This window comes from Oncorhynchus keta, chromosome 2 (genome assembly GCF_023373465.1).
Source record: "Oncorhynchus keta strain PuntledgeMale-10-30-2019 chromosome 2, Oket_V2, whole genome shotgun sequence".
NCBI lineage: Eukaryota > Metazoa > Chordata > Actinopteri > Salmoniformes > Salmonidae > Oncorhynchus > Oncorhynchus keta.
In genome coordinates, this window is record NC_068422.1 from 78320376 (window position 1) to 78334317 (window position 13942).

Consider the following 13942-nt stretch of genomic DNA (forward strand, 5'->3'; position numbering starts at 1 on the left):
AGCGGTGACCCTCCTCGTCGTTTAGCTGGAGGCCACAGTCCTACAACACCGAGGGAGAGAGATAGACTCAGTGAACTGCAGTGGCTGGAAATTTGTGAAGGAAAATATTAAATACACCCATCTAATGCATTTGAGCAGGTGCTGGATATCAAAACTATCCATATTTCATATTTCTACCTTTTATACCTCTCGACTGATATGAAAGGCCACTGATGGGTATTCCTGTCAAGTTTACATGGAGTGGCAGGTAGCCTAGTGGTTAGAGCATTGGGCCAGTAACCGAACGTTTGCTAGATCAAATCCCTGAGCTGACACGGTACAAATCTGTTGTTTTGCCCCTGAACAAGGCAGTTAACTTCTTAACTGACTTGCCTAGTTAAATAAATAATAATTACATACGGGGCTCTTAACCATTTCTTAAATATGTGATGAATTTTCCATCCCCTGCCGACCTGGACTTTAGACCCCTGTAATGACTATCAACCCCACAGAGGCTGCTGAATGATTACCTATTGTCTACATAATACCTTTATCACTCACCTAGACAGGATACGAGCTATTCCCTGGAATGTGTGATAATGAAATGAGTCAACCAGCTTTTGCCATTAAACATGGAATTATTGATCAAACTCACACACACTTTATTTGAGCCCTGGTTACAATGACTCACACTTGACACAGCTATCATTAAACTGCTGTGTTAATGAATGCACTGTCAGGAATTCAATTTGGCTGCTTCACTCATGACTTTGTTTACACTGAGGTTTTTAGGTCACGTGGGATGATTTCCTGTACATGTGTCTGAGTGAGTAAGTGGTCTGAGCGGTCTCTCAGAGTGCTGAGATTCCAGGGTAGTCCAACAACGACCCCTGGTCTGATGTCCAGCTGAGTCCAGCGCTATCAGCCTACCCTCCCACCTCCCACAGCTCAACTCTGGAATGTTCCTGGACAATGAGTCACCACATTGGTTTGCCCCTCACTGAGGTTCAGTTTGTGTGTAGCGCGCACACCCATACAGCCATAGCATTTACACTAAAACGGACAGACATTTAAAGATCATAGGCAATGTGCTGGCTACGTTCAACACATAAATAAGACAAGACACACAAACAGGGTGGTAATGACATTGTCTCACCTCACAGTGATAACACTCCACATGGTAGTCCTTGTCCATGGACACCACCCTGATGGTCTCCTCAGAGCCCTGTCAGGAAACACACACAGTCAGTCAGACCCCCCCGTCTCCACTGGCACCAACAACCAGAGCTGGATATTAAGAGAGTTGGGTCAGAACGGACGCCATGCGTTTTTAGAACGGATGCCACATTAGTGCCTTTATTCTCGAAATTTGGGAGATGTAACAATATGAGATCGCCTCTGACAATTCCCTATGAAATGACCCGCTGTAAACAAGCAAAACAGAGCAGCGAATTTAACAGACATTTTTATTGATTAGCATTGGGGATAAGGTGTATCCACGTAGGCACTGGGTTGTGGTGTCAATTACCGTAATTTCTGGACTATAAGCCGCTACTTTATTCCCACACTTTGAACCTCGCGGTTTATACAATGACGCGGCTAATTTTTGGATTTTTCCCGCTTTCGCAATATTCATGCCGCCGCCAAAAAACTGAGCACCGTCACATAATGTGACGTAAATCGAGCGCGCTCAAACTTCCCATCATTCTGATTACGGTAGTAATTTTGTCACCCTCATCATGGCAAAGACACGGAGAAATGCATATGATGCAGCTTTCAAGTTGAAGGCGATCGATCTGTCTGTTGGAAAAAGAAATAGAGCTGCTGCATGGGAGCTTGGCCTTAATGAGTTGATTATAAGACTTTGTAAACAGCAGCGTGAGGAACTGACTCAGTGCAAAAAGACAACAAACATTTCGGAGGGAAGAAAAGCAGATGGCCCAAAGTATTTGCAGCCACTCGACATCAGTGTAAATCGTGCATTTAAGATGGCGCTCCGTGTTCAGTGGGAGGCTTGGATGACAAGTGGGGAGAAATCCTTCACTAAAACGGGCCGCATGCAAAGAGCAACTTATGTTCAAGTCTGCCAGTGGGTCCTGACAGCGTGGAGCATTGTCAAAAAATCCACTATCATCAACGGGTTTCAAAAGGCTGGACTGCTGCGTGTTGAAGGGGCAGCATGAGCTCAGCGGGGTATTTGCCTCCGGATGAAAGTGGAGAGAGCGACAATAAAAACGATCCAACATCGGATGAAGCAATTCTGAGGCTATTCAACTCCGACACCGAAGGAGATGACTTCAGTGGTTTCAGTGCACAGGAGGAGGCTTGGTAGGCGACTGTTTTAATTTGTGTTACAAGCCGTGTTTCGTTAAAGCCTATTTATTTTTGTTACAAGCCGTGTTTCGTTTAAAGGCTGTGTAAAGTTCATTTGTTTCAATGTACCGGTAGGCACCTGCGGCTTATAGACATGTGCGGCTTATTTATGTACAAAATACATATTTTTCAATAATTCAGTGGGTGCGGTTTATATTCAGGTGCGCTTAATAGTCCAGCAATTACGGTAATTGCTCATCTGCTTTCACTGGATATCTTCATATGTTTTGAAAACTATCAGAAATAAACAGCACAGCGCGGAATCATCAATTATCACTTAGCAACTGCTATGGAGGAGAAAATGGCAATCTCGGAATGTTCAGACAAAAACGCATTGGCCCAACCTTCGACAGTATATACTATATATGACTCTGACAAACTCTAGTGCCAGGAGCTGAGAAGATACAAGCAGTCATTGGCACATCATTACCTGAGCAGGGAGGATGGGCTGGTTGCATGATGCACATTTTGGGGCAAAGACCCTGTGGGGGAAACAGAATAGAAGCCAAGACTTGGTACATGCTGTATAATTTATATCAGTTTCAGCACAAACCAGGATTTAAAGAGTACATGTCCTTACGTGTGGTAGTCTTTAACACAGTAGATGTTGTTCTCCACGTCCACAGTGAAAGGTACTCCGTCCAGACCCTCTGTGCAGACCACACAGCGGAAGCAGCCAGGGTGGTAGGACTTGCCCAGTGCCTGCAGGATCTACACACACACACACACACACACACACACACACACACACACACACACACACACACACACACACACACACACACACACACACACACACACACACACACACACACACACACACACACACACACACACACACACACACACACACACAGATAACAGTAAGGCTAGAGATTGAGGCCTCTCAATAGGAGTCAATCACACCAGCCCGTTGGCATTCAGATACAGAAACAAACCTAAACTAGGAGGTATGATGCCACATGTCGAGCAGAGATACAGTACTGCTAAAGAGAGATCCCAGAGAGGGACAGGCATACTGTTCTGCTGATTGTCTCCTATCACTATCTAGCAGGCCCTCCTACCGTATTAGGTTATTTCTTACCATTTCCATGATGAGGTGACCACATACAAAGCACTTCTCTGCCGTCTGCTGAAAGCCAGAGTACTGTGGGAGATTTAAAAAAAGAGACTTATCACTGGGTTGGTTAATATTCTAACATGTAGCAATGGAAAATGATACATTTTGACTGTTAACTGTGTATGGTTGAGACTTGGGAGTGTAGCATTACAAAAAAGAGGATGGCTAAATTTGACACCTGTAAGTGTTTGAGACAGGGTTGGGGTTAATTTCACAAATTACATTCCAATTTAAATCCTCCCTGTAAATTCCATTTAATTCAGTTTTAATTGTATGTCAGTTTTTGAATTCAGAGATAATTCAAATCCTCTCAATTCCAATGTTTTTTTTATTTTTATTTCACCTTTATTTAACCAGGTAGGCTAGTTGAGAACAAGTTCTCATTTGCAACTGCGACCTGGCCAAGATAAAGCACAGCAGTGTGAGCAGACAACACAGAGTTACACATGGAGTAGACAATTAACAAGTCAATAACACAGTAGAAAAAAAAAGAAGTGGAGTCTATATACATTGTGTGCAAAAGGCATGAGGTAGGCGAATAATTACAATTTTGCAGATTAACACTGGAGTGATAAATGATCAGATGGTCATGTACAGGTAGAGATATTGGTGTGCAAAAGAGCAGAAAAGTAAATAAATAAAAACAGTATGGGGATGAGGTAGGTAAAAATGGGTGGGCTATTTGCCGATAGACTATGTACAGCTGCAGCGATCGGTTAGCTGCTCAGATAGCAGATGTTTGAAGTTGGTGAGGGAGATAAAAGTCTCCAACTTCAGCGAATTTTTGCAATTCGTTCCAGTCACAGGCAGCAGAGAACTGGAACGAAAGGCGGCCAAATGAGGTGTTGGCTTTAGGGATGATCAGTGAGATACACCTGCTGGAGCGCGTGCTACGGATGGGTGTTGCCATCGTGACCAGTGAGCTGAGATAAGGCGGAGCTTTACCTAGCATGGACTTGTAGATGACCTGGAGCCAGTGGGTCTGGCGACGAATATGTAGCGAGGGCCAGCCGACTAGAGCGTACAAGTCGCAGTGGTGGGTGGTATAAGGTGCTTTAGTGACAAAACGGATGGCACAGTGATAAACTGCATCCAGTTTGCTGAGTAGAGTGTTGGAAGCAATTTTGTAGATGACATCGCCAAAGTCGAGGATCGGTAGGATAGTCAGTTTTACTTGGGTAAGTTTGGCGGTGTGAGTGAAGGAGGCTTTGTTGCGGAATAGAAAGCCGACTCTTGATTTGATTTTCGATGGGAGATGTTTGATATGAGTCTGGAAGGAGAGTTTACAGTCTAGCCAGACACCTAGGTACTTATAGATGTCCACATATTCAAGGTTGGAACCAGGAGGTTAGATAGCACAGTGTCCAAGGACGGGCCGGAAGTATATAGAATGGTGTCGTCTGCGTAGAGGTGGATCAGGGAATCGGCCCGAGGATTGAACCCTGTGGCACCCCCATAGAGACTTCCAGAGGACCGGACAGCATGCCCTCCGATTTGACACACTGAACTCTGTCTGCAAAGTAATTGGTGAACCAGGCAAGGCAGTCATCTGAAAAACAGAGGCTACTGAGTCTGCCGATAAGAATATGGTGATTGACCGAGTCGAAAGCCTTGGCAAGGTCGATGAAGACGGCTGCACAGTACTGTCTTTTATCGATGGCGGTTATGATATCGTTTAGTACCTTGAGCGTGGCAGAGGTGCACCCGTGACCGGCTCGGAAACCAGATTGCACAGCGGAGAAGGTACGGTGGGATTCGAGATGGTCAGTGACCTGTTTGTTGACTTGGCTTTCGAAGACCTTAGATAGGCAGGGCAGGATGGATATAGGTCTGTAACAGTTTGGGTCCAGGGTGTCTCCCCCTTTGAAGAGGGGGATGACTGCGGCAGCTTTCCAGTCCTTGGGGATCTCAGACGATATGAAAGAGAGAGTTGAACAGGCTGGTAATAGGGGTTGCAACAATGGCGGCGGATAGTTTCAGAAATAGAGGGTCCAGATTGTCAAGCCCGGCTGATTTGTACGGGTCCAGGTTTTGCAGCTCTTTCAGAACATCTGCTATCTGGATTTGGGTAAAGGAGAACCTGGAGAGGCTTGGGCGAGTAGCTGCGGGGGGGGCGGAGCTATTGGCCGAGGTTGGAGTAGCCAGGCGGAAGGCATGGCCAGCCATTGACAAATGCTTGTTGAAGTTTTCGATAATCATGGATTTATCGGTGGTGACCGTGTTACCTAGCCTCAGTGCAGTGGGCAGCTGGGAGGAGGTGCTCTTGTTCTCCATGGACTTCACAGTGTCCCAGAACTTTTTGGAGTTGGAGCTACAGGATGCAAACTTCTGCCTGAAGAAGCTGGCCTTAGCTTTCCTGACTGACTGCGTGTATTGATTCCTGACTTCCCTGAACAGTTGCATATCGCGGGGACTGTTCGATGCTATTGCAGTCCGCCACAGGATGTTTTTGTGCTGGTCGAGGGCAGTCAGGTCTGGAGTGAACCAAGGGCTATATCTGTTCTTAGTTCTGCATTTTTTGAACGGAGCATGCTTATATAAAATGGTGAGGAAGTTACTTTTAAAGAATGACCAGGCATCCTCAACTGACGGGATGAGGTCAATGTCCTTCCAGGATACCCGGGCCAGGTCGATTAGAAAGGCCTGCTCACAGAAGTGTTTTGGGAGCGTTTGACAGTGATGAGGGGTGGTCGTTTGACTGCGGCTCCGTAGCGGATACAGGCAATGAGGCAGTGATCGCTGAGATCCTGGTTGAAGACAACGGTGGTGTATTTGGAGGGCCAGTTGGTCAGGATGACGTCTATGAGGGTGCCCTTGTTTACAGAGTTAGGGTTGTACCTGGTGGGTTCCTTGATGATTTGTGTGAGATTGAGGGCATCTAGCTTAGATTGTAGGACTGCCGGGGTGTTAAGCATATCCCAGTTTAGGTCACCTAAATGTAAGGTCAATTCCAATAATTCAATTCCCAATTCAATTATTTTCCTGAAAAATTCTAATAGAGGCTGATCATGTCATTGTTCAAACAACTTACTTATCTATACGGGAAATATAGAAATACAAGTTTAAATGATTTTAAACAAATTCTACAGTCCATTTTTGATACTAAGTGCATTAATTCCAGTAACTGGGAAATATACAAATATTCAATTCCATTTAAATTCTAACAGTCCAAATAATCTAATTCCAAGTAAATTCCAATTCAATTTGAATTCAACATAAATTCTCCACTTCATAAGTGAATTCAAGAATTGAATTGGAATTGAGCCCAACCCTGGTTTGAGAACCCCTAACACTATGACCTAAATGTAGGGACCCAGAGTACAGCCTAAATGACACCATCTATAGGGGGTGCTACTGGTCTCTTTATATTGATGTGAAAGGAGTTGGTCCTTTTTCCTTTGTCTCCTCTCTTGGTTGAGATGTATATAAGAGACCAGTGGCATTGCTGTAACGATACCTGTCCTCAACCAAACCCATCAGAGCACTATACTAACAGAAGGAGTACAGCACACATCCAGTCCTCAGCTCTCTACTATTGGTGGTCTCCAAAAGTCTGCACCACAGTCACACAAACACAAGGAGATGTACCCGAACTCCAGGTAAGACATGTGTAACTTGAACATAAGATATCACACTGAAGTCAATGAGGGATTTAAATGTGAGTTATACATGCATTACCATCGTTATGTTTGTCCCATAGTGACCATCTGCAAAGCGCATGACCCTGAGGTCATGGCCTGATGAGAGGAGGGGGAGGGTAATGGTGGGACAGAGGCAGCAGGTGGAGATGGGGTGGTGAGGGGTGCATGGGGAGGGGGACTCCGGGCTTCCCCTTTAACCCCCCCAGACAGACCATCTGCCCCGATGACAGGGCAGAGCTGGTGGTCAATACTCTGAGGAAGCTAGGGACTTTGTCAAGGGAGACACTCAAGTGTTTTAGTACTATATCTCTTGACACATTGATGAAAATAATCATGGCCTCTAAACCTTCAAGCTGCATACTGGACACTATTCCAACTAAACTACAGAAAGAGCTGCTTCCTGTGCTTGGCCCTCCTATGTTGAACATAATAAACCTCTCTCTATCCACTGGACGTGTACCAAACTCACTAAAAGTGGCAGTAATAAAGCCTCTCTTGAAAAAGCCAAACCTTGACTACAAAAATATTTTAAAAACTATCAGCCTATATCGAATCTCCCATTCCTCTCAAAAATGTTTGAAAAAGCTGTTGTGCTCCAACTCACTGAAGACAAACAATGTATACGAAATGCTTCAGTCTGGTTTTAGACCCCATTTTTGCACTGAGACTGCACCTGTGAAGGTGGTAAATTACCTTTTAATGGCATCAGACCGAGGCTCTGCATCTGTCCTCGTGCTCCTAGACCTTAGTGTTGCTTTTGATACCATCGATCACCACATTCTTTTGGAGTGATTGGAAACCCAAATTGGTCTACACGGACAAGTTCTGGCCTGGTTTAGATCTTATCTGTCGGAAAGATATCAGTTTGTCTCTGTGGATGGTTTGTTGTCTGACAAATCAACTGTACATTTCGGTGTTCCTTAAGGTTCCGTTTTAGGACCACTATTGTTTTCACTATATACTTTACCTCTTGGTGATGTCATTCGGAAACATAATGTTAACTTTCACTGCTATGCGGATGACACACAGCTGACATCGGCGTTACTCTGGACCCTGATCTCTCTTTTGACGAACATATCAAGACTGTTTCAAGGACAGTTTTTTTCCATCTACGTAAAATCGCAAAAATCTGAAACTTTCTGTCTAAAGATTATGCAGAAAAATTAATACATGCTTTTGTCACTTCTAGGTTAGACGACTGCAATGCTCTACTTTCCGACTACCCGGATAAAACACTAAATAAACTTCATTTAGTACTAAACATGGCTGCTAGAATCTTGACTAGAACCAAAAAAATGTATCCTATTAAGGCTCGGGCTGATTTCAAGGTTTTACTGCTAACCTACAAAGCATTACATGGGCTTGCTCCTGCCTATTTTTCCGATTTGGTCCTGCCGTACATACCTACACGTACACTACGGTCACAAGACGCAGGACTCCTTACTGTCCCTAGAATTTCTAAGCAAACAGCTGGAGGCAGGGCTTTCTCCTATAGAGCTCCAATTTTATGGAATGGTCTGCTTACCCATATGAGAGACGCAGATTCGGTCTCAACCTTTAAGTCTTTATTGAAGACTCATCTCTTCAGTAGGTCCTATGATTGAGTGTAGTCTGGTCCAGGAGGTGAACGGAAAGGCACTGGAGCAAGAACCGCCCTTGCTGTCTCTGCTTGGCCATTTCCCCTCTCTCCACTGGGATTCTCTGCCTCTAACCCTATTACAGGGGCTGAGTCACTGCCTTACCGGTGCTCTTCCATGCCGTCCCTAGGAGGGGTGCGTCACTTGAGTGGGTTGAGTTACTGACGTGGTCTTCCTGTCCGGATTGGCGCCCCCCTTGGGTTGTACCGTGGCGGAGACCTTTGTGGGCTATACTCGGCCTTGTCTCAGGATGGTAAGTTGGTGGTTGAAGACATCCCTCTAGTGGTGTGGGGGCTGTGCTTTGGCAAAGTGAGTGGGGTTATATCCTGCCTGTTTGGCCCTGTCCGGGGGTATCGTCGGATGTGGCCACAGTGTCTCCCGACCCCTCCTGTCTCAGCCTCCAGTATTTATACTGCAGTAGTTTATGTGTCGGGGGCTAGGGTCAGTCTGTTATATCTGGAGTATTTATCCTGTCTTATCCGGTGTCCTGTGTGAATTTAAGTATGCTCTCTCTAATTCTCTTTCTTTTTCTCTCGGAGGATGTGAGCCCTAGGACCATGCCTCAGGACTACCTGGCCGTGCTGCTGCTCCAGTTTCAACTGTTCTGCCTGCGGCTATGGAATTCTGACCTGTTCACCAGATGTGCTACCTGTCACAGACCTGCTGTTTTCAACTCTCTAGAGACAGCAAGAGCGGTAGATACTCTGAATGATCGGCTATGAAAAGCCAACTGACATTTACTCCTGTCCTGCTGACCTGTTGCACCCTCGACAACCACTGTAATTATTATTTTTGTCCCTGCTGGTCATCTATGAACATTTGAACATCTTGCAACCTTCCGGTTACTAGTCCAACACTCTAACCACTAGGCTACCCTGCCGATGCTTTGCTTGCTGTTTGGGGTTTTAGGCTGGGTTTCTGTACAGCACTTTGTGACATCGGCTGATGTAAGAAGGGCTTTATAAATACATTTGATTGATTGATTGTCACTGTCAAGTTCATCATAACGATGAGACCAAGGCGCAGAGTGAGATAAATACATTCTTCCTTATTAAAACAAAGGACACTAAACAAACTAACAAAATAACAAACCGACCATGACGCTATAAACACGAGTGCTGAAATGCAACTACACGTAGACAATAACCCACAAAACCAAAATGGAAAATGGCAACCGAAATAGGATCCCCAATCAGAGACAACGATAAACAGCTGCCTCTGATTGGGAACCAATTCAGGCCACCATACACCTACATTACCTAGACATACAAAAACCCCATAGATATACAAAAACCCTAGACAGGATAAAAACACACATACCCACCCTCGTCACACCCTGACCTGACAAAAAAGAATACATAAAACATAGATAACTAAGGTCAGGGCGTGACAGTCACATCCACCACCTGACCCCTTTAGGATCTATTCTTTACATCTACAGTATGAGGAGACCCAATACCACTCTTAGCACTCATCCTCTGAGCCAATTGAACGTCTGTTTTAGGGGCCAATGGGCAATGTTTATGTGTAATGGAGTGATTCATTTACATTAAGTAAGTCAATTGCAACCTAACAACCTAATTCAGTAGTAATAAACAATAAGTCTGTATCTTTTTGGAAGACAAAAACGACTGCTATAAAACACCTGGGTCCCATTGATCATAGATTGATGGACGTCTATAAGAGATCAATATACGAATAACTTGTGTCTGTTTCCCATTGTGTTCAACCTGGGCAGATGGATACATCATACAGGAGGCCGTCTGAGGCCTGCAGCTGCCCACAGCCACTCCGCCTCCCTCTATAATTCTAAGTGCTGGGGTGTAATGGGATGAGAGCAGTGGGGTAATTGTGCTCCTTGGGGAAATTTTGGGGAAATTAGTGGGAATTTGAGGGGTGGTGCTTAACCTTAATTGTAGCAGTGAAAGTCTGTTTTCTCTGGAGGGTTTTGAATGTGCAACCGCTCCTCTCCCAAGTCTGTCATCGAGGGGTGAGTGTGTATGAAGGACATGGAGAACTCAACCTCTGAACATCTGCATAATGAACATAACATACACATAAATGCATGTGCATAAGGAGGCATGCAGGGACAACAGATGTTGTAACTCACCAGGAAGTCCTCTTCACAGTAGACCTTGCCGTTGACGTTGTAGAAAGCTTTACCTCTCAGCCTCCTCCCTGAAGAAGAGAAGTAAGTGTGTGAGCTGGGGTATAGAAGTGTTGCTGTATCAGACCCTGTCAAAGTGAAGACTGTAAAAATGTTGCTATGTGATTTTACCCAACCCGTAGGCTATAAGAAAGTTAATACATCAAATAGTGTTTCCAGCCTTTTGAGCAATGCTGAAATGCTCCAGGGGTTCTCCTAATGATATTTTAAATAAATTTTACAAAACTGTATTGCTGAGAATAAACAGTAATGGGAGTTGACTTTTTGCCTCCTACTCCCCTGACTCCTCTCTGTTCCATTAAAGCCACAACGATAACAGATGTCAACAGGAAACACCAGTGACTAAAGCAGATGATAGGAGCATAATGTTGGTTTACTCATTTGAGGTCCACACTACTGTTTCAATACTCTGGTCATCTATTGATCACCATGGGACTCCTTCTACTTAGAACCAGCAAACAATCAATACAGCCCCACCATCCAGACCAGGTCCAAGCAGCTTTACAAACTCCCCTTCCTCCTCACCCCCACCCCTGCCATTGTGTACAGCTCACACACACACACACACACACACACACACACACACACACACACACACACACACACACACACACACACACACACACACACACACACACACACACACACACACACCACCACAGCCCAAATACAGGAGCCTGAGCAAAGGATTTCCCCATGTCTGGTATAGGCAGGATCATACTAACAGTCAGTCCCTCCCCAAAGTCACAATTTTGGGGCTCCATGAGCACAGTAGCAGTAAATTCCACAGGATAAAAGGGAATTCCACCTAAAAGGAAAGATCTCCTCACTGCTCACTCCCACTGGCCCTGGCCTTTGCGCCCCCTGCGATGCTTCTCTTAATGCATGCCCATTCAAATGCACTAAATGGCAGCAGCAGTCTCTTCTCTTTCTGGCAGCGCAGTGACTTCACCCTGGCAGACAGAGCGCATGGAGCTCATAAATCTGCAGGATTAGTCAGATTTAATTGCCGTCCTGAGCTGCCATTGATTGTATGGGTGTCCTGGCTTGGGAAAGACATGTCCCCCTTTTTACACCCAAATGTATGCAATCACTGTATTTCACACACAGTGTCACATTTCTGGGAGATAGCAATACATTAACACCCACATAAATGGCTATAGCAGCCGAAGAATGCTGTTCACACAATAGGTGAGACTTAAGACTGAAAGCGAGGAACTATTAGCATTTAGAGTTGGAGGCTGGACGAGAGAGAAAAAACATATTTCCTGTTGACTACAGAGGAGGAGCTCTTTTAATTCATAGTGACTAAACTTATAAAAAGCATTACATTCAAATCAACAACACACCAGTGAGCCAGAGCATGTTGCTGTGTGTCTGTCTGGTGACCTTTGCTCTGGCGAGTGCATCTGGAAGGTGAAACACAAAGCCCTCAGCTCTCGCTGACTGTGGTGCTCTGCTAAGGGAGCGGGCCGCCTGAGCAAACGGGGACATTCTTTCTGCCTGAGGTCACTAGTTGGTCCCATTCAACCCTCCTCCACCACCCTCCCTCCCTCGTTCCCTCATAGAGAGGGGGAGGGCTCCCTGCCTCCCTCTAGCCTTTGTCACAGGAGAGGAAAGTGCTGGGTTGGCTGCAGTGGGCTGGGGCTCAGGGCTCCTCTCCTCTTCTCCTCAGCTCACAGCCCCTGAGCACGGTGGGACATGTGGCATTTTCCATGGAGTTCAGGACCAAATGGCTCCCTGATTGGGATTTTACACTCAAGATACTGTACATAGTTTTTACAGCTCCAACATAGGTTTCCCATGACTCAGTGCTGCGTTTCATAGACATGCACATAAAGGGCCGTGCATCTTGAAATAATGGGAGCGATTCTCTCAGCAAGATATTTAACCCTTCAGAAATCATTTTAAACAATTCAACGGAAATTCCACAAATGAATCACGTAAAGCTGGCAAAAGGCTTGGATATATAAGTAGTACATTCTATAAGAATTGCAAATACATTTACAAGCAACGTTTAAAACACAACGCACTGGTCAAATAAACTGGTCAAATAAAATAATTCTCAGAGGAAAAATTAAATCCTTAGTGAGTCATACTCCAGCAATCAAAGTCTTGTGATCATGTAGTCAGAGTGGTAGATTGTGCACCATTCATGGATGCCTGGTGGCGGTACTGTAGCACTGCTGACTGCCACTCCTGGTGCCAACCAGCCTGGCATCTGGACATGTCATTGGACCTGTGTCATCCCTCCAACCCCATTGAGACAACAACCTCACATCACAATGACCTCACGTTACAGTGATTTCATCCCTCACTGATCTTAAATTCCTAAAACCACAACAGTGTGATGCAGGCTGGGTTTAGTTTGGGCTCGGCTGTGGAGCTCCAGTCCTCACTGGCCCCTCTGCTGTTTAAGTAGGTATGTTATTGTGCCCTGTGAGGTGCAGAGTCTGCAAACTGACAGTGGTTAGGTTACTCACTGTTAAGACTCTCTCCCTCGAGATCCAGGACTAGCCACAGTAGTTCACTACACAAGGTCATTAGTTGGCCTGGCCATGATAATGCCAACATATGGTTTATAAAATCCCTATGCTACTATGTTGACTTTTAATTACCTGGCTGTTGACCACAGGAAACTTTTTTTAAAACTATAGTTGCTAAGCCAAGACAAGAATGTGAATAAATGAATGTGAATCCTAAATTACCATCTCTTTTAAATTCAACTGTACCCAAATCCCCATATGTTCAGTATCTACATATTCTTCCTGTAGGAGGGAAACATCAAGCATGTTGTACTTTCTCAGGTTCCACCCCACCCACTCCCCCCCTCTCCTCCCTCTCCTCCGTTCTCCTCCCTCTCCTCTCCTCTCTCCTCTCAGAACAAGTGGGCCTTTATCACCTGCAGGCAGGCAGCGGGGATCTGAGGGGGAGGAGGCAGAGAGGGAGAGGCGGAGGGAGGGCCTGCCCACTACTGTGGTAAGTAAAAGAAGGATGCTGGAGGTAGTGACTCACTCAGATTGCT

The 13942-nt window shown here is 45.3% G+C and overlaps 1 protein-coding gene across 1 annotated transcript in view; it reads right to left on the minus strand.

The window, feature by feature from the left end:
* wtip (WT1 interacting protein) overlaps positions 1 to 13942 on the minus strand; it is a 43280-nt gene that overhangs the window by 9146 nt on the left and 20192 nt on the right. Inside the window, 6 exon segments of the mRNA XM_052484564.1 lie at positions 1 to 40; positions 1136 to 1204; positions 2783 to 2834; positions 2933 to 3063; positions 3437 to 3499; positions 10861 to 10928. Coding sequence (XP_052340524.1) covers positions 1 to 40; positions 1136 to 1204; positions 2783 to 2834; positions 2933 to 3063; positions 3437 to 3499; positions 10861 to 10928 — 423 coding nt within the window.